Below are 27386 nucleotides of genomic sequence, written 5' to 3'. Positions count from 1 at the left end.
GAATGTTATTGTTCTACTGTTGATCGCCACTGGTACCATGCCAATTCTAATTTACAACTAATCAGCGTTTCAGAATCTAGAGAAAATACAACTTCGGTTGCATTTGTCCTGTATTATAAGCAAACATGTACTCAATTGGCCAGACAAGACAACGCGAGTTTTTGAAAAGGACTTTATTCTTGTGTACTTGAATTACACACATTTGGTACAATCGTATTAATACGATACGGAACATTTGAGCGACATTCACAACTTTGGTTACCCGGAGCCACGGATTTATGAGGATGATGGAGATCGAAAGAGAAAAAGTTTATGGTACATGTGGGCTGCTAGTCGCAAAGAAAACAAAAAGACAGCTTTGTGAACAGTAGAACGTACAAAGTTGGTGTTCGTCTGAATGAAATCAATACTCAATATGTGTACTTTTGAATCACCACAACAAATTAGTTGGTTATCTTATAGGCTCCTAACAGAGGTGTGCGAACCCACCCAGTGTTTATGTTGACGCGAACAGTGAAAGTCGAAGCTACTCTATGCAAAGGGCACGACAACCTCGTAGCATTCGGAAGCATTGTGGTCAAATCAACGGCCGATTGCTTTAGCAGGGTGCACTTGACCGCCTCTCCAAAAGCTGTCAACCGTACGCATCGATGGGCGACGAATCTAATGTGAAGTAAAGCTTTCACCCCGCGAGGTCGGGATCAGAAGCCGGGAATGAAGACTCGGTCAGCAAGCCAGAGGTTACGGACTTGCATGCTGTAAAGAAGGGGAATATATCCTAGATGCTGAGCAGCCCTGTTCCGGGCATTATCGAGCCTTGAATATTCCTATTAGATTAAAAACCGTCGTCGCAGTCACGATGGACATGCGACTGTCGAAAACAATAAGCAGTAAGCGGTAAGCGGTAAGCGGTAAGCGGTAAGCGGAGGCACCGAAAATGCATAATACGGATTTAATATCTGTGCATCTTGCGACGAATACACAGGCAAAACTGTTGAGGTAGTGTCAAAACTTTAGCTGAGCGCTTTGACGGCGCCAAACATTGTTTTTCCTATTTAAAACTTGAACTCATTCTACGCATGATCTGGTTAAAACGTTGCAAGCCATGTGTCGCCAGGAAAATAAAAAATAGGTGCCGAGTAGAACGAACCTCTCCGATCGATCTTTAAGGATTCATGACTAAAGCTATTTCAGTAATCAGAAGTATTTGTATCGGTAATTACTCGCAGGACAATGGATTGACAAAATCCTCTAGCAATTGGATTGATAGGTGCCTTGAGCCGGGATGGAGAAGCGGTAGTGACTCGAAGTCTCCGGATTATACGAAAAAAACGATTGGATGTTGCGGTCTCCGTCGTGTATCTCTGTTGTGTCAGGAAAGGAAGGTTCTATTTTGTGGTCCGCCGAGTGTGTTAGCAGGTCGAGCTATTGTCTCCTGTGCCAGGGCCGGCGGAGAATGGAAGCGGTCGGGTATTGAAATTTTCCGATCCAAAGATCGTTGATCCGATGGGCAACTATCGGAAGCGATAAGAAGACATGGTCCAGAGTATACGAAGGATCGTTTATCCTTGTCACGACAACGATACGGCTGAGTCAGCACTACCGTATCACGGACTTACCGTGCAGAGCATCGAAGCCCTAGGTGCAAGATGTGAGTTTTTTTATCTACTGGGGAATCGAGTTACCTAGATATACTGTAATTTTCTCTTACTGCCGTAAGTAGAAGCTCAGGTAGAGATAAGTGGACATTTCTGGGGGTATGTGCAAGGAGCTGCAAGGCAATGAGATAGCTAAATTGTTCGGTTAACATAATAGGAGAAGCCGAGCTCGTCCCTCGCCACGAGTAATTTGTCCTTCAAATCACTTGCAGAAAATTGGGTGTGAGTTGTGATAAAGTTATCTCCAAGCAGTCCGCAAAGTCTTCTATCTTTGTCGAGTAATTATCACGACGGGGAGGTATGATAAATATCGCGCATGTTACTCCCGGATACGGTATGGCGAAATAACTATAAGAAGGGAAATAGCTATGATCTAGGAGACAACTTTCTTCCGTGCAAAACACGAAGAAGTTTGCTGAGAGAACGTCAATCTTCACAGTCGGCGCCAACTTGCTGTGTCGTAGAGGCTAATGGCAAGTGACGTATTGTGCATCTTCGTGTGCGGTCACGGCTCCGGCGCAAGCAGAGATCTCAGAAAGGACGTACTGCACAACGGCATGGTCAGTTGTAATGGATTCGGTGTCCTCGACCAGTTGATGGCACTCGTTAACTGTTGATGACAGCGATATCTATCCTGCTGCGGTATTTCTGGGAGTGGCGGTTTATGCTACATAGATGTATTAGGCACCAGCGACTTGCAATCATCGGGAATCACAGCTGTTCAGGCCTAACTATGACTTCAAACAGATTCAATTTGACAGTATTTTTGTTTACAAGTGTGCAGAGCACGGCAAGTGGAAAGTGGATAACAACCTTTCAACACGTGCGAGCGGCGTTTGAGTGTACACGCTAAAAAAATATGGTCAAAAGTGTTTTTGGGCCCAACGAATATTTCGCTACTTTATCGAGAAGCAGAGCCTGCATGTAGAGCCTGCAAAGATCACGACTACTGTCGTTAGCCTTTTGTCGAGTGTAACTGTGATGAGAAGTTTGAGCCAAGTCGGCTTAATATGGAGACGAATTCGCTTTCGCATCGACGCAATGATGAGTTGTCGCATGTCACAATGGTGACGTCGCCAATTGGTGAGACGGTACGTACAGCGTACACGTTTCAGACAACATAATTGATTCTTCTGAAAAATTTGGAATGCAACGAGTTAAAAAGCTCAGATATCACTTTATTATAGCGCACGGTTGCTCGCTTGCACCGCCACGCCCGAGGCTTGCTGTACCACAGCATTGACCAACAGACACTTAGCGTGTAGTCGTTCCTCACGTACAGAATACTGCACAAGGCACCTAATACCTATTTAGATGGCTAGCTTAGGAGAGAATTGGTATCTGCTCGGTTAGCACTATGTATATTATAATATAATGTAGGTATCACATACGCGCCCATGTTCCGGACGCGTCAACGGGCTAGACCCTCACCGCATGCGGCGACACCGACGATTCTGACAGAGTCCTGGTAATTCATACTGTTAGTCTTCTGAATCACGCGTCTAGAAACACCGATATGATGGTCTTTGTGATTCGTTTGAGTAACACGGCTTGTCTCGCTGCTAAGTGACCGGTCGGGATCAAGCCAAGTTTTTCTCGAAGACATGCTCCGCCGGCATGGCTTTCTAGTAGCCAAAAATTCAGATAGAGATCCACACCCACAGCAACGAGTTGGCTATTATCCAAGTTGCTCGGTACCAGATTGAAATTGTCAACAGCATTCACCCCCAAGTAGAAAGACGGTTGTAACGTTTAAATTCTGTTGTGTTGGATATTCCTCGGGTGCATTTGCGTGGAGAGCTCGCGAAGCAGGAGCGAATTTATTCCTCATATCAATTTTTCGCTGAATCACGCAGATCATACCGATATATGATTTGACCGATCTGACATAGATAACCCCCGGGTGCCACTGACACCGTCACAAAGTGGCTTTGGTTTTAGTGAATGGGGTGTACTTTATCAAAATCTACTTGCTGGTATCAGCCTGGTAACAGTTCTTAGCAAAACAGATGATTTTATCTCGATAAGATTGTTAGCACTCAGGTACGTGAGCACTGCTCTCAGATATTTAATCTAGATATTCACATCCGACTTCGTAGGTTCTGTACAACTATGGACAGATTATCGTCGAAACAAGTTTGTGCATAGGTAAGTTGCGGTCAAAATATCTGCTTCACCAGGTGGTTGAACATTGCTGGTTCAATATCGAGTCCCTATGACATATCTAACCTCCCTTAGAATATCCCTTCTGCGAAAGATTTCATTGTCTCTAATGATCAGATGCTGATATTTGAAACGGTGCATGCAAACAGTAACTTATAATGGGTGAGAGAGGCCGAGATGGCTATTATCTCCAAGCTCGGTTGTCGGACGCGAATGTGGGCACTGACGTGCGGCACTGCGATTGAAGCGGCCTTTCCCTCCTAGACAGAGTTGTAACTGTAGCTTTTACAAGTGTTCTCGCCGCCAAACCCGGCATATCGCGCGCGATACCGACAGGGCAAGAAGGAATTGGTGGACTTTGTCCAAGAGTTGCGGGCTTCCATTGCCGGTATAACAGCTGATCCTCTCCCCGAGGAAGTCACAGTGACCGTTTTTATAGAAGGCTTTCGTACTGGTGTGTTTAGAATGGAAGTCTTTTGTGTGCATCCGACTTCTCTTGAAGAAGCGACAAATGTAGCATTAAATGCCGAATTAAACCTTAAGTCGGCACGACATGCACACCCTCAGAGCTCGTCGAGCAGGCCTGAGCCAATGGATCTCGGCTATACTGAAAAGAGGGAGCTTCCGAGCAGCGTTCGAACACCCGACGATGCCTTGTCTATGGACACATCGGTTACCTTCGGACTGATGTCCCCTGCGCAAGGCGCGTCAAGATTCATCGAGCAGACGTCCCGCTTCTCACCAGCCTGCTTTTTCGCGGGGTAATGACAAAACTCAGTAGGCGCGGGACGCCTTCCAGGGGATTAAATGGTTCGTTGAGCCTAAATGAGGTCGAGGGCAGCAAAGCCCAGCCCCGAAGAGCTCCGTACTTTTGAACACGGAACGTGTATGCAAGCCGGGATTGCAGATCGTGGAAGCGATCATGAAGGGTTTCGAGAAGCCATCAAAGATCCTTAACAACTCGAGGGCGTCGGACGATTATGGTGGACGCTTCACGTTAGAAGGAAGTCAGCTGTATGCTGAGGCACTGAAACCGCGGTTGATGACACCGCCACTGTTCGCTTATCGACGGGGACTTGCGTCACGAAGACGAGGGTCCCTGTGGACATCGGTGTCAAGTTTTTTCTATTTTGATAGCGTGGAACGCTGATTAATATCAAAGTTGGACTCAACGTATGACCTCATCTTTGAAATGGCATGGTTGGAACACCATGAGTTATGGATCGATTAGGGGTCGAAGACCTTGGGCGCTACGCACACGCCTCCCGGTGGAGCTTTGGTGCGTCAAGAGCCCACTTCTGCTAGAAGGTAGAGGCGTTATTAGCGCGGGTAATGGACCGGGATGGTCAACGTGCTGTAGATCAGAGTATCCGACTTGACGGACATCAAAGATGCATTAGACAGAAGTCCGAGCGTGGCTCGCGGGCAGATCGTGGTGTGGCACGTAACCCACTGAGCGCTGCTCAAGTATTGGAGCAGTCGCTGCATGCCATGCGCGGCATGGTTGGCCAATTGCCGATGCATCGAGGGCGAGGCCCCAGTGATACACGTGGGGTGGCGCGTAATCTACTGAGCACAGCTCACGATTCAAAGCAGTTGCTGCATGCCAAGAGAGGCATGATCGGACGAGGTTCGAGGCATCTTGGGCGGGGTTCTTCAAAATGCGCTTGGAGTGGCACGTTATCCACTGGACGAAGACTGCGGAAATAGCAGCTCTTCGTCGAATGTTTTTAATAACATCAATGCTCCGATGGAGCAGAAGGTGGGGACACTAGACGACGCTGAGAGCGTGTTTCTACTGGACATAAAACCTCCGTGGAGAGGCAAAGGCGACGCCGTATGTTTTCTGAACGACACCGGGTGTCGACCCTAACCCAGGGTGTGTCCGGGCGAGGTCCGTGTGATGTGTGTGAAATAGCACGTAATCCACTGAGCACTGCTCACGTTTCGAAGCATTCGCTGCATGCCAAGAGCGGCATGGTCGAACGAGGTCCGAGGCATCCTGTGCAAGGCCTTCCTGATGCTCGTGGAGTGGTACGTTATCTACTGAACGAAGACTGCGGAAACAGCAACTCTTCGTCGGATGTGATTAATAACAGTAAGCCTCCGATGGAGCAGGGAGTGGGGACACTGGACGACGCTGAGTGCGTGTTCCCCCTGGTCTCGATGAGACGTAGAACCTCTAAGGAGAGGAGACGGCGAGACGCATGTCGTTGTCCCAGACTCAGGGTGTGTCTACCGTAGACGATAGCGCACAGCCATAAACCCTTGTCAACGCTACGACGGGGAGGAAGACGGCGACGTCACCCTCGAGGCTACTTCCGCAATGAATGCTCTTCTTGAGCTGGACGATATGTTATTCGAAGAGTTTGGCAATGCCTTGAAGGCAAGCAATTTAGCCGAGGTGGACATTATAGGACCGAATGAGGCGATCATTCGTCGTCGCTTATGGATGAAGCTGTCCTGGACGACACCAAGAGGGTGCTGCTCAAATCGAAGTGGATCTTCGATTTGAAAGGATCCCACGGATCTGTTCTTTCCTTTGATGAAAATATTTAAGTCGTCGTCTACAACGACCTGCCGTCGGTTCTACCTCCGGACCGAGATGTGCGTCATGAGATCGACCTTCTGGGAAACAAATACTGCGTAACATACCAAGGCTTTTACCCAAGGAGCAGGATGACGCCAATGACGCCTTCTTTCGCTCAAAGCACGACGCAGGAAAGGTGCGTGAAAGTAAGTCTCCCCATTCGACACCTACATTTTGTGTCCGGAAGCCGAAAGGCAAGTGGCGTACTGTTCACGCTTGCAATAAGCTCAGCGCTGCAACCAGTCCGGCACAGACGCCGATTCCTAGGAAGGATGTTCTCCAGAGCAACATGGTTGGATGTACAAAGTACAGTGCATGCAACTTGGTCGATGGGTATCACCAATTGCTCTTGATAGCGAGATATATTTAGCTGACAACGCTGAGTACTCCGAGCTGCATGTCTTGTGATGCCCCAAGGGCTGCCAAAGGCACCAGTAAAAAATTATTTTCTTGTGACGCAGTTGTTCAGGCCTCACCGGGCGTATGTACAGACATACTTTGACAACATCTTCGTCCACAGTCGTGCGGGAAACGGGAGGACGAATGTCGAGAACCACATCGTCCATTTGAGAGCGGTGCTCTAATGCATGCACACGAATAAGCTGTAATGCTAATGCAGACAAGTGTATCTTTGGCGCTGAACCCCCTCTTTTATGGGAACCGTAGCCTTTGAGCGGATCCCGCTGAGGTCATGGCCGGTTCCGAGGAATCACAAGGACTTGCACAAGTGGCTTAGCCTTGCCAACTACTTGCACAAGTACAGCGAGAATTTTGCGGATATCGCACAACCATCGTCGAATCTCCTTTAAAAGAATGCAGAGTGATGTTGGGACACCGAGCATCAGGAGGCTTTTGACAGGATCAAAGACACCCTCCTTCATGCACCAAAACTAGCGTTGCCAGTCCCCGATCGTCCTTTAGTGTCGTCTGTGACTTTTCGGACTTTTACATCGTCTGTGCACTACTGCAAGCAGACGCCGAGGGGCAAGATCGAGTGATTGCGTTCAAATCTCGCCAGCTTAAGGCTGCAAAAAGGAACTGTCCAGTTTAAGACAAGGAATTACCTGCGATGAAGTATACACTTGTCAAGTTCAGGGTGCACCTGCTTGCCTCAAAGCGGTTCGTGGTCTTCACAGATCATGCATCATTACGCACTGCGACTCAGTCACCTTAGATCTCGCAGAGAATGGCAAGATGGCTCTTATTCTTTGCAGAATATAACTTCGAGGTGAAGTATAAGCCACGAAAGCAGAATGCTATAGCTGATGCGCTGTCACGCAGACCGGACTATGAGCTTGCTCATGTCACGACGGTGTCGTCGTCAGTGACGGAGTTGGTCCGCGCCGCATACACGGGTGATGATACGTGCGTAGCGCTGTTACGGGCTCTTGAAAGCAAGGAGTTTGGAAACTCGGACAAGAACTTTTCGTCGCGATTGCGCGCACGGTTAGTCCGATGTTCGTTGGATAAGGGGTTGCTATATTATAGCACCGATTCGGCGAGTACGCCAGGAATTGTGGTCCCTTATGATGACATTTTGAAGTACCACATCCTCCGTGATGCCAACGACACCCCACTCAATTATCATCTCGGTCGTGAGAAGACGTACAGCTCTGTGAGTTGCCAGTACTGATGGTTTCAAGCTGTACGAATGGACGAGCAAATGTGTGCGCACGTGTGAGCCGTGTCAAAGGGTGAAATGCTCTTAGAATGCGGCGGCACCGCTGGCCAGTTTCCGGGTGCTGACAGTCTATGCGTACAGACTTTGAGCTTGGCTTGTCGAAGGACTCGGCGGACAACACGGGTGTCGTGGTCTTTGTCGAATGTTTGAGCAAGATGGCTCATCTTGCAGCGGCGCCGGATACCATCGACTGTGTCGGTACAGCGACGCTGTTTGTGGATCGTATCGTTCGACAACACGGACTCCCGGTGTCAATTGTCTCTGAAAAAGACCAACGCTTCACTGGGAAGTTTTGGACTAGAATGTTTAGGGTGCTAAACACCAAGCCGACCATGTCAACAGCGGACCATCTGCAGACCGATAGTCAAAGTGAGCGCGTGAATCGCGTCGTTGAAGAGTCCTTCGCAGTGTCTGCACTGAGACGCCAAGGCACTGGAGAGCCATGCTGCCACTTGTAAGGTTTGCTCTCAACAATGCAGTGCATTCGTCTACCGGCTACAGATTGTTCAACGTGATCGGGCTCGTTCATCTTCGCATCCCGCTGACGCCACCAAACCATGGCTCAGGGCTTGGTGGGGGAGGAATAGCTGAGTGGCTAGCTGATGTCGGCACCCTCGCTGAGCGTAAAGAACCTGAAGACTTCCTGTTTATCTGACTGAGTGTCTAACGACACGTTTGCGATGCGATGGCTGAAAGCCAAAATATGCAGAAGAAATGTTGAAGACTTTGAGGTCAGAGACCTGGTTTTATAAAATACCAAACACCTTCCTACACATACAGTTTTTGCTGTCTTTACGACGAAGCTCCGCCCACGGTTTATCGGTCCTAAGGTCGTGGCCAAGCAAGGCCTTGCGTACACGCTAAACCTTCCGAGTAGAGTGCGCACCCACCCGATGTTTTATGTGGGCTTGCTTGCGCCGTGCCAGCGCAAGTGAGCGCAGAAGCGCTGGAGCCGGGCGGCGCCCACCGGCGCACGACCACCCAGAAGCTGAACATGCAACTAACTTTGAGCACGAAGTGCAAGGATTTCCATCTCCAACTGCGCCAGACGCTCCACCGTCGCACGAAGTGACGCATTCTTCTACTTGACGGCAGGGAGCCGCTCTCAAAAGTCTCAATAGTCCTCAATGTGGGACAGTCGGTGCACAAAGTGTTCCGAGCTCTCTAGGTCTTCCACACAGCGATATACAATCTCAGCATGGTGCATAGCGAATCCCGGATGGTGTCGGATCTTGCTCTCAAGAGCTCGAAGAGCATCACTAGTCAGCCGACCAAGTCGATATCGTCCGCCGCCGACTCTTTTCGACGAAAACGGTGGCATCCACTATCACGTGGAACGTCTTGTGCGTCGACGTCGTCGACAGGGTCAAAACCAGTATCCTGCGGGGATACCCAAACTCCGAGAACTCGTGGGAGTTTAAGGTGCCACTTTGGCAAGACTTCCCATACGTCGTGGACGCTTATGATCATTGGGATCATGACGCTCCGCGTCGTCGTACACTTCGCGCTTCTCGGTAAAGAAAATAGCCGGGGGAAGCCGAAGAGCCATGAGCTGAGCTCAAGCAAGTTGCTGTGGTCGTAGAATCACCCGTGTGAGAGACTTCAGAGCTCGCGGGAGCATGATGGATTAATCAATACGTCGCAGGGCGACAATACGAAGAAAGTCGGCGTTGCACATTGACTTCGGCAAACTTGAACTGAAGATGGCGCTTAACGCGCGCGTTCACTTCCTTGTGGCTCCGCTGTAAGTTGGATAGTACCCATCGCTCAAAGAGCTCTTTATCGTCTTCAGCGGTTTTGCCAGGGGCGAGTACCACGGAATCGTCTGTATTGCGAGTACAGGAGCGCCTCTTCGGTGAGCAAAAGTTCTATCCATTAATTTTGTGAGGTTCCAAGAAGCGTGCTTGGAGAATTTTTGTAGGTCAAGCTTGGCTCGTGTAGTGGTTGGAATTCCGACTACGTAGACGTCCAACGATTGAGTGATCGTGTCCTTCGCTTCAGTAGAGGGATCCACCGAGCAGAAGCCGTATTCCACACGAGGGTCTAGGATTGACCGTGGATACGAGTGCATGAGAGCCGGCCTGTGGACAGCCTCCAATTGCTGCTCATGTGCCTCGTCGAGGCGAGTGGTAAGGACACCACTTTCCACGAAAGTCATGAGGTCGGGAAAGGGACACGGTGTCCGCAAGGTTCGAGCAGAGCTCATGTCACGCCGTTGATGCACCTCGCCCTCCTCTTCTTTCCATCGTGAGAAAGCAGCCTCCGACTCGTAGTCGACTTCCTACGAAACCTTGACGAGGTGGTTCGTCTGCGGCGCACGGTTGCCGGGGGCTTGGAATGCGCTTCAATTGAAGTCGCGGACGTACTGTCCGGAGTCGTACCGCGTGCAGGAGACAAAAAGGATCTGCCCGCGGGAGCTTTTGGAACCAGCGAGGCTGGGTGTCTTTCTTGTCATTGACACAGGACTCATCGAGCAGAGAGGTCATGGGGACGTAGTGGTGTGTTAGACACACCAGGCGACAATTTAATGTGAATTGTGGGTACTCACAGGTTTGGTGGGGATAGTGTAACGGAGTTACACGTACCCTGGTATAAAGGGGTAGGTCACACAGGATGGTGTTGCTACACCTTAACAAGAAGTCACTACGTGGCGGGACTGCCATTTTAATTACGTTTTTTATTTGATTAGGAAAACCTATAGATTTCGAAATAGGCGGCTCTGCCGAAAATAAATCAAAAGAAATGCAATCGGGATTATAAACGGAAGATTGTATTTGCCTTGGGTTAAGGTTCTGGGTGCTCTTGGAGTTAGCGGGTTGCGCTCCGCTACATTTGTACCGGTTCTAGTATAGAATGTAAGGTCGGTGACCTTACCTTAGCTTCCACTAAGCATAGAGCTACGGCTATCCCGCTGCAGTAAGCATCAGTGCCCTTCGACAAGTTATTGCTGCTTCCTTGTTGTTGTGGACACAAAGTTTGTATGTGCCCCTCGGGTAAGACAACGGCGCCATTTTTTATGATACATTCTATTTGTCAAATCACGCTGCAGTTTAAGTAGCAAATGCTGTTTGCTTGGCAGCTTTCGAACTTGTTGGGACACTTCGAGAAGGCGAACTCGCGAGAATTGTAATATGAGATTACGTTACTGCTTTTTTTCACAAAAATCAGAGGAAATATCTCGTAAAAATCATAAACTTGATCATCAAAGAAATTATCTTTTGAGCCAAATAGTCAACAGAAAGTGGCGAATTGTGCACGATGTGGATAAGGTAGATGCAGCCGCGGCTCCTGTGTAAATGTCAGCTCGTTGGAGGGATGTATTGCAGCATTATTCTGGACAGCGTCTAATTGGTCTACTCATACCAATAAGTGAAAACACGTCGTAAACAATTTTCAAAAATGATTGTTAAAATAGAAATTTCTTCTGCTTAGTTTATTTGGCAATATTTTCTGTGACTTGGAAGTCTCCAAAAACGGACTTGACAAAACGTTTTTTTCTATTCTTGTTCATTGGCTTCTGAGAAGTTTGTAAACACAGTACAAGAGTCATTGCTGTGACGACATCAGCAGAAACGTCACTTTTAAACGGAGGGACTGCGGATCATTTGCAAGTTTATATTTGCTAAAAGTTTTTGAATATGGTGCTTCATAATCATTCTGCTCAGTTGTGTTCAATCTTTAAGAAAAATCTCCGGATGTTTTCGTCAGCCAGCAATTCATGCATGTTGGTTGACAGAAGAGGCTAAAATGATTACTTGACTTTGCCATCTTCCACGGTCGCACGTGCTTGCTTATCATTTGTTTAAGATTTGATCTGCTGTGAGCTGCTTGTCGTATTCAGATACTTCAGTCGCACGCTGTCTGACTTGGTCAATGTTAAGAGTAGTTCACCTTTACCGTGCTTGTGTCATTTCTCCAACTTACTTAGTCTAGTAATGTTAATGACTCGAGCTAATCATCGAAAGGAAGCAAGCGACTCCTCAGCACGACACTATTTTGCTGCTTCGGTTCTGGGGCATCAATCAAAACAGATGCGATTGGAAACCGTAAGGAACTGATGCAGTAATAGTCTGCTCTGCAAGACGGTGAAAAGGCCAACTTCTAGACATCATTAATAATTTGCACCTAGCTATCGTACGATAGTCAGCCGAATTTCGCAATGACCTGTCTAGCCACTTTGACTGCCATTGTTGGGTAGCTTTCTAGATTAGAATTGGATATGGAGTCTCAAACCATCACAAAATTTTACGTAAATGCATGCGGCGATAAACCATGTAGCCTACTTTAGTGGTAATTTGAGTGTTCTGCCTTGCGTGAGTATAAAATTCAAAGCGTACGAACGCGAACCCAGCAAGAAGCAGTCTCTGACAAAGAAAGCCGGAAATAGCATGGCAGACTCGATAAAAAGCTGTTGTATATTCTGCAGGTAATCTGTACTCACCTCAATGTCCGGAATTTGAAAGCGCTGCGATCGTTTCGAGTAGGATTGGTGCGGGGAAACAGAGTACAAGTAACACTATGCAGCATGAACGATGTAAGTATGAGAATATTGATCGAGATTTGTGTCATGGATGCTGCATCGGCTGAAGAGAAGCGGCATTCCATACATCAGGTTTGAAAGCCAGAACAAATAAGCAAAGTGTTTGATTTGATCGCAGTGACAACAAAAATGTCAGGCTGTAGAATCCACAATCAAATACCGTGGTAGGTTGCGTACGCAATAGCCTTCTCTTTACTAGTGAGATGTTCTATAAGGTTTTGCATCGAGTTTAAAAAGTATCTTATCCCATCTTACGCAGAGTTCTTGGTATTTTAAGTCAGACGAGATACACGCTTAAATATGAATTCAGAGACATCTCAATTTAAGCTCATCCCATTGTTTCACGATCCTTCACGAAGTCCTGTTCGTTAGGTGATTCATACCCGGTAATTTTGTCTCAGGACAGAAAAGCAATCGCTCAACAGACTTTTCGATCAAAGTGTCCAGCATCTTCTTTTTTTCCATTATGCGTGACAAGTTTCTCAAGATTTACACGATAGCTCAGTATTGGTGCCAACAGTGAGCTCGATCTGAACTGTTGGCGCACGCCAGCGATGACACTCGTTGTCGACCATCCGGCTCGAACGTACAACAAAGTGCGATCGTGGATCCGAAATGCGATCAGTCTTTCGTGTTCTCGTTATCGTTGCGCTGAAAGATGCATGAAACGCTTCAATTCACTTCATTTCATTAAACATCAATTGTCTCTCGGTTCTTTTCTTAATTTGGTCGAAAATTTTGAAGGAAGGCATCGAAACTCGAGAACGTCATGACATCAAAGCTATTTGCATTATCAAGCCACTATATGACGGATCAAAGTTTACGGTAAATTTTAGTTATGGCTTTTCTTCCACTTTTCTGCATGGAAGTGGCCCGGCATTGTACTGCCACATGAAAGTCTGCGCGACCGACCACTATACGCAATCATATGCTTCTGATTGGTTAATAATCGTATGTATACAAAACTTTGTAGTATAATATCATTCTTTCAGGAACACATCGTTATGCTTCATTTCAGAACTTGCCTTTACTAGCACAAGTTGATCTCCTACTTTAGAGCTTAGTCAGCATGGAGAACCCGTTGCAACCCCCAATCCTACCAAAGACCGGAGGCCTACGCAAGTCGAACTCCACGCGCAATTTAGCTTCTCTGGTTGACGTACAGACACATTTAAACGAGGAGAATCAGGTGCTGCAACGTCGAAAGTCCCTGTCTAAGCCGCCACGCCATGCAAGCGTACCTATGTATGCCCAAATCTTGTTACAGTTGTGGCAACGGGAACTCAATCGTAACGATGTGGATATTTCCAGTGACTTTTTTTACGATTTAAATGGCACGAAAGATCAAGTAGCGCAACTCGTGGGTCGCATGCAAGCGCTCGGGTTTAATATCACTGTATCGCAGTTTCTCGCAATGCATCGATGCTCTATTTACGCATTATTAGTCGCGGCATTGTGAGTGTAAGGAATTTAGGTGCGCTTGATCTTGTCAAACGTCGCGTCACAAAACTTTAGTTAGATAAATTATAAGTGACGCAGATTAAGTCGCATGGTAGTAATAATAAAGTGTCGAATTGATATAATCTGCAACTTGTTTTATAAATAGTGATGTCATGTAGTATCAACATTCGTACTACATGGGTACAAGTAGCATTACTATACTTCATGGCCACAAAGAAAGGCTAGGGGTACTCTCCCAATAATTTTATGCACAGGTTGAGCGGACACTGTAACATAAACCAGTACATCCGTCCACTCCGCGCAAAGTAACATTAATCCAAATGTGAATTCTTTCGGGATTCTCGAACGAATTCGCTTTGAGCGAGGGATTCTAGTTGTCATCATTCAGTAGTGCGTAAAGATCATACCGTATTCTGAATCGGTCCCATGTCCACTATGATCATGATAGGTGTGGGACTGAGTTCCAGTAAAAAAACGCAGCTTTGCCTCTCTCTCCTCTAAACCCTACCTTCCTTTAATATACATGTATAAAAGTAAAGGACTCGGAACCCGAGCAATTTTTACAACTTGATCCCGAAAATTCTGGAACCAGAGTTTCCACAATTCATCAAATAATTGCTTTCACTAGCACCATAGCAACTCTAGTAAGTACGACATCATTTTAAAACCGAAACCTCGGAAAACCTCAACTGAGGATATGTACCCTATAATTTGCGCACATGACACGCGAAGTGTGGACGAAGGCGGCAACGCTGTGACTGACCATTTAAAGGATCTAGTGGATGAAGCAAAGGTTATTGATCTACGAGATGCAGTAAAAGAAAAGTGTACGAATTTTCTTGTTGCCGTGATGCGGCCGACCTTAAAGTCGTCGCGAACGGTGTGGCGTTGATTCCGCGGGCTTCGTTGGCTGATATTAATGAGAAAGAGACACTCGTCGTGCAAGTGTCGACGCGACATCGCAGAGAAAAACCACACGGTTTGGTTGGAACGTCGTTGACGTACGCGGACGGAATCAATCCATCGAGTATTCATTTCAATGGTGATCGTATATTGACGAGAATGGCCGACTGGATAAGAGGGGAAAACCGATTCTTGCACTTAAATTTCCCTGCAGCTTCTGGCGAGACATCACTTTTTCATCACAAGAATCTTGGTTTAAATGCTCGGTATGTTTCTGCAATGAGTCCATGGGAAATACTTCGACTGCATGGTCTGGACTTGGTACACGAGCGTCGTGATTACGAAAATGTGATTTTCATGATTGACGATGCACAATTTCAGTATGACGATGCGGTGTTTTGGGCTGCTCTTGTAAAGGACGTTCCTATGATGGTTGGCCCTGGTGTGCGATTTATTATCTCGATAACCCACGTGATTTCTATACAAGAGTAATTGAGTCCAGCAGTATTCAAGCAACTTGAAACAATCGATAAAGAAGATTTGCCTTTATCCGATGAGCAGTCTCTATTATTGCTCAGCTCTAAAACGCCTCTCGGCTTGTCGACGAATAAGCAGAATCTTTACAGCTGAAGAAAGCTATCGTCGAGCATTGCAATGGACTGATTGGTTCATTGTGCGAATCTTTTAATGCCGATCGATTTCGTCACCACGTATTAACCAAAGTCGAGTGTCTTCGAGCATTTCACTTGAAAAAACTTTTGGATCGCATGAATCGTTGTTTTGGTACCGTTGATCGAACTCGCATTTCAAGTAGAGTGAATGGTGCCATGTTGAAATGTGTATTGGGAGAACGCATTACTCCATTCGCCAAGTGGACCAGTCTTTATCCGACGTTTTAGCATCGTTTGCCAAAATTTGAAAATTGATGCGCAGAGATATTCTCTTCGCTTCTGGCGAAGCGATTTTTCACGCATTGCTATTTCCCAATTCGCGCCGATAGTGATTCCTCGACTCTTTGTGAAGTTGCGATGGAAGCAACTCAAAGTATGTCGGCAACGTCTTTCAAGTCATCAGCGTCAAGTCTTAATGATTTTCCAAAAGAAACGACATTCCAGCATTTGTTCACAGTGGACTCCTTTAAAATACGACTTCTAATACTACGGTTTGCTTCGAGTTGTCGTGGTCGTTTGCTATGGACACAAAGGTGAAGGAGGAAATTGACTTTTTTGTGGATGGCGATCGTATGTGGGGCATCGAGGTAGTAAGAAGTGGGGCCAAGATTGGTGAGCATATGAGCCATTTCGGTTCAAGGGGTAAACACGCTGGATTGCAATCGAGTGATTACGTCGTCTTAGATTTTTGCAAAAGTATCGCATATGTAATCAAGATCCTCGTAGAGCGACCGCATTTTTTCCTATTGACGACGCGACAGGAGAGACTCGTTTTGGGGAAGTGGTTGTCAAGTATGGGGGGGATGATGCCGTCACATTACATTTGCAACCATAACATATCGCACCAAGGCAATACACGTTTCTTGTGCCCAACGTGCCAATATGTTCACTCCAAATTAAATATTTACAAATGTATCTCTCAAAATATAGAAATTAAATGATTGCTGATTCGCGCGTATTGTCACCAAGTGATTGGATCAAATCAAAGATGCACGCAATTGGTGATTCCATCGAATGCAAGCACAGTGATGATGTCACACCTGGCGTTGAGAACGACGAATCCACGTACCTTTTGCAATATCAATTTAATAAACAGGATGAATCAGAGATGCTAAAGGCGAGTGAAACCGTGAATCATTGAACAAGCGAACGTTGACTGCGGTGTGAAATATTATCGTGCAACGAAATTCTATGATGAGCGATTGCATAATTTATGCATGATGATTCAAAGTGATTGGTTCTGCAACAATTTAACGTGTGGAATCTCGCTGGATTCTTTGCTTGTCATGCTCAATCTGATTGGTACTTGCGCAAGACTTCTGTCGAGTATTAGTCGATTACCTGACGTGTATCATTTGCTTCACTCATACCAGTGAATGATGGAGTACATCGGTAGCCTTTGCCACTATCCAGACAGCAAGACGAAGATATTGATCGTGTTATATTCAATAGGAAAGCAGATTGGCAAGTCAATCCCCTTACGAGTGTTCTGAGAACGGCAAATTTTCACACGACTAAGCATCTTATCAATGTCTTCGGAGAGCGTGGATCGCGACAACTTCGACATAAAAAATTGCGCTGGTTTGAGGAAATTGCTGGTGATAAGTGCTCGTTTCGTAATCGTCTTGAGCGAATGAAATCTACAATCACCGATTCTGTGCAGTATATCTACCATGAAGAAGTACAAGCAATATTACTGAATTTATTGGTGCTTCAAAACTTGATTGGCATCGTCGAAGACAAGATTTTTGATGTAAATCTAGCGGAACAGCACAACAAGGATATTGTAACAACGATATTATTATTCAGCACTATCAAAGGTGGTGTGGGACAGCCGGTGAAGTCCCTGACAAGCGATCGAAATTTTGTGAGAAGATCTCGAAGTTGTACAAGCGTATCACAACCAAGCGATACAAAGAAAAAAATAGAGCCAATCCTCCTGGATTCTTCTTTCCCATTGACCTTAACCCAGTCTAAAGCTTCCTCCCTCCATGCGACGAACGCGACGTGGATCAGCCATGCCACTTGCTTAATTACCTTTCGCATTTCGTGACTAAATCCACCGGTCTCGGGATCAGTTACATAGTATCCAGCAAAGATCCAGCAATTGGTTATCATATATTTCTTAGGATATTCCACGCATTCGTTCCAACAGATTTGACTCCTCCCCAAAGGTTTCCCCAAAATCCACTTCCATCTAATCCAGACTGATGCGAACGTAACACTTCACCATGGGTCATGTGAAAAGTCTTTACCCGATTCATATGCTTTCACAGGCTATTATAAGTCGCAGGCCCAACGTAGTGAGCATGACCAGCATTAAACGAACAACAGCGGCGGACAAAGAACTCGTTATACATGCTTTCTATTCAAGCACAAAATAAAATGTCAAAGCTTTGATCGAAAATCAAAATCTAGATGAAGTGAAACAGATAATGAGCAATGACAAGCCACAACTGTATGTGAGACAACTTCTCAGATTATATAAATCGGGGAAGGAGACACTATGCAATGGGATCCTAATTCGTACTAACTCTTCTTATATCTCTGTTTGCCTTTCATTGCTCGAATCCAAAATTCCAACAAGTACGACTATAAAATTTTTTAGAAGGTGTCTGACGTTTCGAACTCTGATGTGATTGCTGAATTGATGCGTCTTTACAAGAGCAACAAAAGTCTGATCCTCACTTTACATGTACCCTGTAACATGGTCAAGAATCGCTTCCGCAATGCATTTGATTACTGTAATGCTGCATCTCTTCGGTTTTCTCGACGAACACGAACACGGGCAAGACTTTATGAGATATTGCTTAATCAAATGTCATATCAAGTCACGCGAAATTGATTCGGCGTACAATGAGCAACTGGATGGTGTTGTAAAGCGCTTCAAAATGCTACAAGGAGCTACGACTAGAAGACGAAAATGCTTCCTTACAAGCTGTTTGAGACGAGTGTATATTCAATGAACTATTTCACTCAATATGAGCGTCTGATGAAGCTCCAAGAATTGCGATTGAGCGTAAGCAGCTTGCTTGTCTCAATGTATCTCGGCTTCTTCTTTAAACGCTTTTTCGCGAGTTGATAAACATTGATCTTCTCCAATTGTTTGGTGAGCGTTTCAATGTTAGTAGAATCATGGCCAGTCTTAGCAGGCGATAATGCCGAAACGGTATCAAATGTTGTTCCGTCCCCATTGATCTCCATAGGAGATGGCATCATCTGCCGACGAGTTCATTTCCTACGATGCATTTTGATTTCTCTATAAACAAATCAAAATGTAAGTTGCCCAGCATTCAGCCGATCGATTTCAGTCAGATGAATTGTGGAAAATCTGGTTCCAAAATTTTCGGAACCAAATTTAATAACTAGAACAGCTGTGGTTACATTAGTATCTTCTGTTGGTGCTCGGGTTCCATTTATGTGTATATCAAAATTTATAGACAGGTAGAGGAGAAAGAAGAGGTAGAGAGGCAGTGCTTCGTTTTTTTTTGTGAAACTCAGTCCCGCATTGTGTATAAAACCCACCATGATCATAACAGTTGATTTCGGCGACATGGATCCGGTTTAAATCACGATTCAAAACTTTACGCACTACAGAATAATGATAACTAGAATCACTTTATTAGAACTCTCGTTCGAATTCGAATCCCGAAAGAATTCACATCAGGATTAAGAAACTTTGCGTGTTATTTCTCTGTGCATACGTCAGTGGACGAACGTATTGGTTTATGTTACATCGTCCGCTCAAGCTGTGCATAAAATGGCATATAGAGTACCCCTAGACCCCCGAAGAGACCACGATAAATGTACTTGTAACATTAACGTAGTACACCATGTAGTGTAGTACTACATGGTACTACTATGCACAGTCAATGTGCGGTGTTACTGCACGACTTCTCTTAACGCTTAAACGAGCTAAAGCTTTTCTAGATTTATCATTCGCGATTCTTCTGCGATGATGCCAGACGCGCATGTCTAAAAGAATGTGTATCTGGCTTCGAAATGGATCCACACCTGCTCAACTTTGACAACTTTTTCTACAGCATAATTTAACAGATGGTAAAGGCATTAGAAACGCTGAGGATGGGCGCCGGATGGTGAAGGCCACGAAAATCGACGTACACATTCTTGCCATGCGCTAGGATGCGACGATTCAGCGGCGTCGCTTGAAATTTGATTTTGTGTCAGAAATCAGTAAATTAAAACACTCATCACCAGCAGTGGGAGAGAATTGTCAATTTGTACTTCATACAGGAACGTAGGGCATAGAGCAGCTGCTCTAAACACTATAACGTTTCCACCGCAATGTCGAAAGAGAGAATATAGTTACTGTAAGGAACGCTGCAATTTGCTGTATCAATTCAAATCTACTAGATAAGATCAAGATGTTTTAAACACGATTTGAACGATCATAACAGTGTTATGTAAGGTAGTCGATTAGCAAACCAATCAAAACATAAATGTTCATCTTTTATGAAGGAGAATTTCTTGTCCTATTTGTTCGGCTTGCATTCAGCAATAACCGGACACGGAGCACGGACGCATTGCACTTGCTTAGCGACGCAAGTAGTTCCCGCGGCACAGCGCACAGTGGCACACGGGCTCAGGCAAAGTTGTTCTTGAGTTATTGGGTCAATGTGGCAGTTTTCGGTTGAGGGACATTCCTTGATACATATTACCTCAGCTGAAGTAGATTTTATCGGAACGCACTTAGGAACGGGATCACACGGCGTAGTGACGCACTGAACCGTTTCAAGTTCGCACCTCTCATCCTTGGCACAAGCGAGATTACACGCCGTGACGTCCCCACTAGCTTCGGTTATGGCAAGAGCTAGTATTAGCGAGATCATTGCAGCAGTCACGCGCATCTCTAAAATGAGTTGATTGGAGATGTGGACGTTTTGAGGGAAATTAAAAAATGCAAACGTGGAATTTCTTGAAAAAAGTCAAGAGGTTCAGGCAGGAGGTGAATGTAGCATATGGTTATAGGGACGCCTGAGATTTATTCGATATTTGGCTCTATCTCTCAAATCATGCGAGTGAGCAGTTGTGATATGAATATTTGATAGTCACTCACCCGATACTTTGCTACGTGGACGGTGGATTTTCCAGAACATGCATTTAATGTAATGAATTGATTTTTATGATGCGCGCAAGTGGGTTCAGAGGATAGAATACTGCTTTATACAAGAGCTTAGCTGCTATTGGCTCAAGCGACTTATTCAGCTTGACATTAAAGCTTCACATTTCGTAGCTAGCCAAGTGCATCATCAAGGAGAACAACTTTAACCAAAGTACGAACGAAGTTTATTCAAAGTCGCCGCTTGAAAGCTGAATCCACATCTACAGCAACGTGATGACGGTAGTATCTGAAATCTCTGTTACTTTGAGGAACAATTATTACCGCAATAACATTGCAACAATATTGTATTGTAAATTGCACAAATTGCGGTTAGTAACATCATAGCTTTTAGTATTGACAAAGTTGTAAACTAACCAAAAATTGGATCAGATCGAGAAGCTAGACACGTAGATCAAAAACTGTGACTGCAAAGAACGTTGATGAGAATTTAGTGATTCTCAAGATGTAGGGATTGTTGGGTAGATTAAGGGAAGTCAAGGGAAGTCAAACATTAATTTAGCGGTCTATGCTGAGAGTCAATGCTGGGTGGTGATGAATGTCGGAAGTTACGTTTAACTGCTTTTGGGACAAGCCATTCATTACCCATTATTTTCTTCCGCACTTGAGTAAATTCATTCTCTAAACACTTGAGCATCAAATCGAATCCTAACAATCAAACTGCAATGGCGTCGAACAAGCCCTTTGACCACACGGCGCATGCTGAACACCGATGGAGGCGTTTAATGAATGTCGACTTGAGTCATTACCTTGGGTTCTCGTTCGTGGCTGGTGGGCTGCACATTGCCAAATCCATGGCTTTACGTCATCGCTCGAAAGGCATGGCATTTTTAAGAAAAAAAGCGTTCGAGAAACTTCCGAAACTCATGATCTTTCCGTTAATAGTCGGCATTCCTGGCGCCGAACTTCTGTTATGGGGCGCATCGTATATCAACAATAACAAGGGAAAGGATACGAGTGAAGCTGCGCGCGACACCAGGCTGGTACCAGCAGCATTCGTATTGTATGGTACTGCTTTGAATTCCGTACACCCGCTGGATGGTCGATTGCGCCGACTTCGTACATGGATCCGCCCATTCAAGTGGGGAGTTGTTGGATGGGGTATCGATGGTGCTATCTCGAAATATAGAGCAACAAGCTCTAAACTAAAGACACCTGTACCGGCAGATGCCGACAAGCAAGCAAGATGAAAAATCATGGTCACACTTTGCCATTAAGACGATTCATAGCTTGACCTCACAATAATTAATCTCTCAATAGTTTGACAAAAACATTCTCGTTTTAAACTTGTGTTAATATCAATATATGAAATTTCAACAACTAGTCCATTGGTTTCGTTGCGTAATGTTTAAGCAGCCGTCACTGTTCAAATGATCGAGAGGATGTGCGCATGCGTTGTCGTTCTAGTAGAGATGATGGCTCTCGGTATGCCGTGAATTCTATGGAGTATCGAATAACGCACAATTTACCCTCACATTGCTGGTCGGCCGCCAGATGTGTTTCGTCAAACAATGGTGCGATATTTGGAGCTTATACCATTGTGTTGTTGTTGTATCTGATATACGCAGGAGTTTTGCACTTGGTCTATCAATTACCAATCAATACTGAACAAAGGCTCCGTCATTGGTTGTTTTAGGTTCGTCAGTTTATTTCCACAGCTTGGTAGTACCAAGTTATGATGTCATGTTTTGTACTCGGCTCAGAAGAGATTGATAGATTAATAAAAAGAATTCTTTGAGACAAATGAGCTGCAAGCCTCACGCAATGGATTGCACAAGGGTGTTTCATTGTAAACGATAGTAAAGCGTATATTCAAAACCACTTCATCCTAGACTTCAATAGATACTTCAACGATGTTTTGTTACGCAGAATGAAAAGTAAATTGCCAGAAACCTAGCTCCTTACCACATAGACATGTTCTTAAATTGTGCAAACTTGATCTTCGCGTTTGTGCACCGTACACAAATCTGTGACGTGGCGTCAGAACACCTCAACACCCCCCCTCAACTTGCATCCCACCCGACATAGCAGCAATAGGCGTGGCGCCGGCAGCGCCTTAGTTAAGAAGTCGACTAGCTGATCCTCCGTTGGCACGTGTGCTAGCTTGATGCGTCCTGTTTCCACGTGGTCTCGCGCAAAATAAGCTCGTAGGTCGATGTGCTTCAAGCGAGGCGTGTAACCTTGGTTGGTAGCCATACTAATTCAGATTCGCTGTCTAGTCGGATCGTGGTGGGGTCGTCAGCCTTAAATTCCACCTCAACCACCAGGTAGCGTACCCAAATGGCCTCTTGCGTGGCCAAAGCAAGCGTTATATAATCTGCTTCATCAGAAGACAGAACCACTGTTGTCTGCCGCTTACTTTGAACACAAATGGCCCACCTGCTAGCAGCTATAATACTTCAGACGTTGAACGCCTCATGTGCTTGTCACATTTCCAATTTGCGCCTTCATATGCCTTGATACCGAGTTGATCATTTGTTCCAGCGCAGAACCGCACCCCATGTGTAAATGCGCCTTTGAGATAGTTCAGGACGCGCACTGCCGCCCAACAGACATGTCAGATGAGAAATCCAGGTACTGCGAGAGTGTCGACAAAATAGCGCTAGTGTCGGGCCTGGTAGCATTGGCGAAGTACAAAAGAGACCCAGTTGATTCTCGGTCGCCCCGACCACTTTTAAGCGATTCGTCTGGCATAATGTCCTGACCAAGCACCATCGCGCCACGCACAGCATTTGCTTCAGTTTGCCCCAATCGCTCGAGCATTCTCTTGATAAACTGGGTCTGCCTCAACACAAGCCCCCCTCCTGCGGTGCATACTCAATCTGCATCCCGAGAACATATCTAGCATTTCACAGTGAGTTTGGCACTAAGTGCAGCGCAAATCGCATCCATCTCAACATCCTTTGTACAACCGACAAGCACATCATCGACATAGAGTACGATGTACATTAGAGGCTTGTCATCATTGCTGAGACGGACAAACATACATGGATCTGTATCGCTTTGTACGAATCCCATGTCAACAAATGCAGCTTGAATAGTCTTGTACCGGACCGCAGCGGCTTGTTTCAGGCCATAAAACTTCGCCGCAGCTTACATACAAACCTGTCGCCAGCCCGAACAATTCGTGACACGACCATGTACACGTCTTCATCAAGCATCCCATTGAGAAACGCGATATCAATGTCAAATTGTTGCATCCTCAGACGCTTGCTGCAGCACACCTCAAGGAGGGCGCGAATATTTTTGGTGCTCGCCACCGGGTGTACGTGTAGTGATAGTCGACGCCATGAGTTTGCAAACAGCCAAGCGCCACAGAGCGAGCTTTGTAGCGGACATTGTTGCCGTTCCCACCGAATTTGTGTGCAAATACCCACCTGCACCCGACAACTCGTGCATCATAAGGGCGCTTGTAAATATAAGTGTGATTGCGAATGTGTGCCCTATGTTCTTTGCAAATAGTGTCTTTCCACCGTTTGGCTTCGGGTGATGCCATCGCTATTGCATAGCTCCCGGGAAGTTGTGTGGCTGCTAATGCAATCTTGTACTTATCAAGCTGAGGGCTTTTGGGGTCCGGTTCACCGATCACACCATCGTCTTGGGAGGCCATATGAGGTGCATGTGCAATCATAGGCAAAAAGAAAACTTGTTGGTCAATAGCCGAGTCTGTTTAGCACTAAGTCCACGCTTAGACCTTGATCCACCGCTTAACACCACGCAATCATCACCGAAAGTTACTCGCCTGGGTTGTACTGGAACTTTGATGTTGCGAGAGGGGCAGGTAACAGCGGCACTTGTCCGGTCAAGATAGCTCTAGAACTGTTGAGCTGACCAGATCAAAATTCCCGTTCAGAAGAAATTTTCAAGAAATTTCGCTTGAGCGTGTAGTGTCAGCGACAGCGCGAGAAACACTCGAGGATCCCCCCTCAAGCAAAACTTTGGCAGCTGAAACAACAGAGCTATTCAGATTCAGACGCGTAAGTTCATCTCCCGCTCCATCGATCTCCAAGTCTGTGGTAGTGGATGTACCCGCACATGTCGACGCCTCAACTCATCGTCGTCGTCTTCGAGCGCATACTTCGCTTGACTCTCCACTATCAACGACAACAACATCGTGATAATGAGCAGGTGGCTGCTTATGCAGCGTCATCGTGCGTTTTGACCAGTCTCTTGTTGTCGAGTTCCCAGACTCGGTATGTCTTCAAGCCGCCAGCATATCCCAAGAAGATGCAGCGGTGCGACCTCGCGTCTCAATTCGTCCTCATACGCTTGTCGAGATGCACGTAGCCGGTAAATCCAGATACCCGAAACTTTTCGAGTGAGTGCTGCGTGTTGGTAAGAACTTCGATTGGAGCCTTGTCGCGTCGCGCAGTATTCGGGATACGATTAAATACATGAGCAGCTGTTATCACGGCCTCTCCCCACCAGTGTCGCACCACGTCTATGGGATACATCATCGTTCAGTTAGCGTGTGGTTCATTCTCGCCGCCAATCCGTTCTGAATACGGAGCACTTGTTTGATGCACGATGCCGTTGGTGGTACAAAATTAACTGAAATTCGCATTGGTGTAATCTTCAACGTTATAGCTACGAACACAAGGTTCCTGTAGCCAGTTTGATTTTCTTTGAGCTTGCGTAAGCGATCACAGACTTGTGTTCTCAAAGAAAGCAGATACACGAAGATGCATCTAACTAAGTTTTCGATAAACGTGAGCACGTACAAGGCTCCACCTGTCGATTTGAGCTTCATTGGGACCATTACATCTGTGTAACGACTTCCAGAAGGCTCCTAGTCTAGACTATACTGTCGGAAGTTTGTGCGAACGGACATCTCGTCATCTTACCTTGGGCACAACCACCACAATTAACGATGACGTTGTCTTCTTTATGTTGAAAAACAGGCAGTCCATCACTTATCTTCGCAACAGCTTGCACCTTCAATACGGAAAAGGCCCCAGTCGGGCGTGCCATAACGTTCTATCTCCACGCAGTATAGCACCTGCATGGGCGACTTGTTCTTCCTTCAGCTACAGTAAAAACGAGATGATATCAACCCGATGAATTACGTCTAGCACTTCTTCATCCACCACTAGCGTCGTCGATCGCATTTAAACTGCACGACAATGCCATGGTCCGTCAACACCGGAACGGACACCAGCTTCCTATCCAGTTAGGACATATTCACATCTCCATCAACTTGATCGTTTGCGCTCCTCCACAACAAAACGCACCACTCCATTTTCTTCTGCTAGCAATTGCTGCAACGGGGCTGCCGTAGCCATTTGCTTAGAGAAAGCTAAGTTAAGGTCACCGATCTTACGTTTTTCCAAGAATCAATACCAGTGTAGCGGATCGCAATCCGCTACCTCCAATGACGAAGGCAAACGAACACTTCTGTTCAAAATTGAAATTGTATGTAATTGTTTTAGTTGCAGCAGAGCCACCAATATCTAAAACCCAAGCTTTTCCTAACAGATATAGTAATACCTAATGATTATAGCAAAACCTAATCAATATGGCAATCCTGCCACGTGGTGGCTTCTGTTACGGTGTAGCCGTGTTATTACACTAGCTGTGTAACACACACCTATGTACGGTCGCCCAATCTTGTCGAGCCCATTCCCACAAGGGCACGTGTAATTCCGTTACAATTGCTTTCCGCCAGCCACGATGATGCTGATTGGTATCTTCAACTCATGATACTCTACAATGTCCATCTGCTCGCTTCACTATGTATCGAGCAACAGTTAAGCTCTCGTCCGTTGTGGCCGTAAAAACAAATTTATCTCTCAAATATTTCAACTCAGGACAGTCGTCACGCTTGTGACCGTACTCATTGCACTTAAAGCAGTATCCACGAAATGTTGGTCTGGTTCTTCTTCTGGTGCTGTCCATGAACACCATTGTAGCCTCCGCCACACTGTAGCACTACAGCCAGCTCAACCACCTTGCTCGCGCATGATATCCTGTCATGTTTGCTCTTTCATCTATCTTTTCTTGGCCAACTCGAACACACGGCGTAGCTTATTCTTCGCGTCCAGCAACCTCATCTTCCCATGCGCCTCGAAAACACAAATCATTACATCGTACTCCTAGGGTTAACTTCCAAGTAAAACGACCAGTTTCTTGTTCTCTCACACGACCTCGCCTGCCACAGCCCATCGCAAACACAGATCATCAAACTTCTGATGTGCTTCATCACATCTGCTCCCGAGCCTAGCGAAAATTCATGCAGCTTGTTCCTCAATTGCACACGGTTAGTAAGTGGCTGCTTCACAAAGAAAGTGTGCTGCGTTTTGCATCCGTCATTTGCAGACACCGTGTCACGCATCATCGATTGGTAGATTAGACTTAGTAGTTGGGCCACAACAGCTAGCCTTCTCATGTCGGCGGCCTTCCACTCCTCCGTCTCACCGCGCACTGCATCATCTGGCTTCATGGCATCTAGAAGTCTTTGCAGTCCCCTTTCTGGCTAGCCCCATCCGGGCATTGAACTGTTACATGTTGTATTTCTCGTATCGCGTTGGGCTTGGAAGCGTTTGGGCTCACAACCCTTAACGATATCTTCTTACTCGCAGC

At 46.0% G+C, this 27386-nt stretch overlaps 4 protein-coding genes across 4 annotated transcripts; 3 read left to right on the top strand and 1 right to left on the bottom strand.

Annotated features, from left to right (window-relative positions):
* Positions 1-13701: 13701 nt before the first annotated feature.
* On the top strand, positions 13702-14091 carry PHALS_14293 (Acyl carrier protein-like; the record flags this gene model as incomplete). The annotated part of the gene is made up of 1 exon (XM_024730077.1): positions 13702-14091. The coding sequence occupies one exon, from the start codon at positions 13702-13704 to the stop codon at positions 14089-14091; it is 390 nt and encodes a 129-aa protein (XP_024580390.1).
* A 699-nt stretch (positions 14092-14790) lies between these two features.
* PHALS_14292 (uncharacterized protein) lies at positions 14791-15488 on the top strand (the record flags this gene model as incomplete). The annotated part of the gene is made up of 2 exons (XM_024730076.1): positions 14791-14920; positions 14962-15488. The coding sequence occupies 2 exons, from the start codon at positions 14791-14793 to the stop codon at positions 15486-15488; spliced, it is 657 nt and encodes a 218-aa protein (XP_024580389.1).
* PHALS_14767 (uncharacterized protein) lies at positions 15489-18957 on the bottom strand. The gene has a single exon (XM_036407593.1). The coding sequence runs from the start codon at positions 18884-18886 to the stop codon at positions 18644-18646; it is 243 nt and encodes an 80-aa protein (XP_036263281.1). The 5' UTR covers positions 18887-18957; the 3' UTR covers positions 15489-18643.
* A 2515-nt stretch (positions 18958-21472) lies between these two features.
* PHALS_14291 (uncharacterized protein) lies at positions 21473-21997 on the top strand (the record flags this gene model as incomplete). Its single annotated transcript, XM_024730074.1, has 1 exon — positions 21473-21997. The coding sequence occupies one exon, from the start codon at positions 21473-21475 to the stop codon at positions 21995-21997; it is 525 nt and encodes a 174-aa protein (XP_024580387.1).
* Between the last annotated feature and the right edge of the window lie 5389 nt (positions 21998-27386).

This window comes from Plasmopara halstedii (genome assembly GCF_900000015.1).
Source record: "Plasmopara halstedii genome assembly, contig: Scaffold_816, whole genome shotgun sequence".
NCBI lineage: Eukaryota > Oomycota > Peronosporomycetes > Peronosporales > Peronosporaceae > Plasmopara > Plasmopara halstedii.
Note: the sequence above shows the minus strand (reverse complement) of the source record. Positions and strands in the feature narration are given on the sequence as shown.

Coding starts and splice junctions, on each gene's coding strand:
- PHALS_14767 (XM_036407593.1), bottom strand. CDS start 18,886: ATGATGCCATCTCCTATGGAGATCAATGGGGACGGAACAACATTTGAT.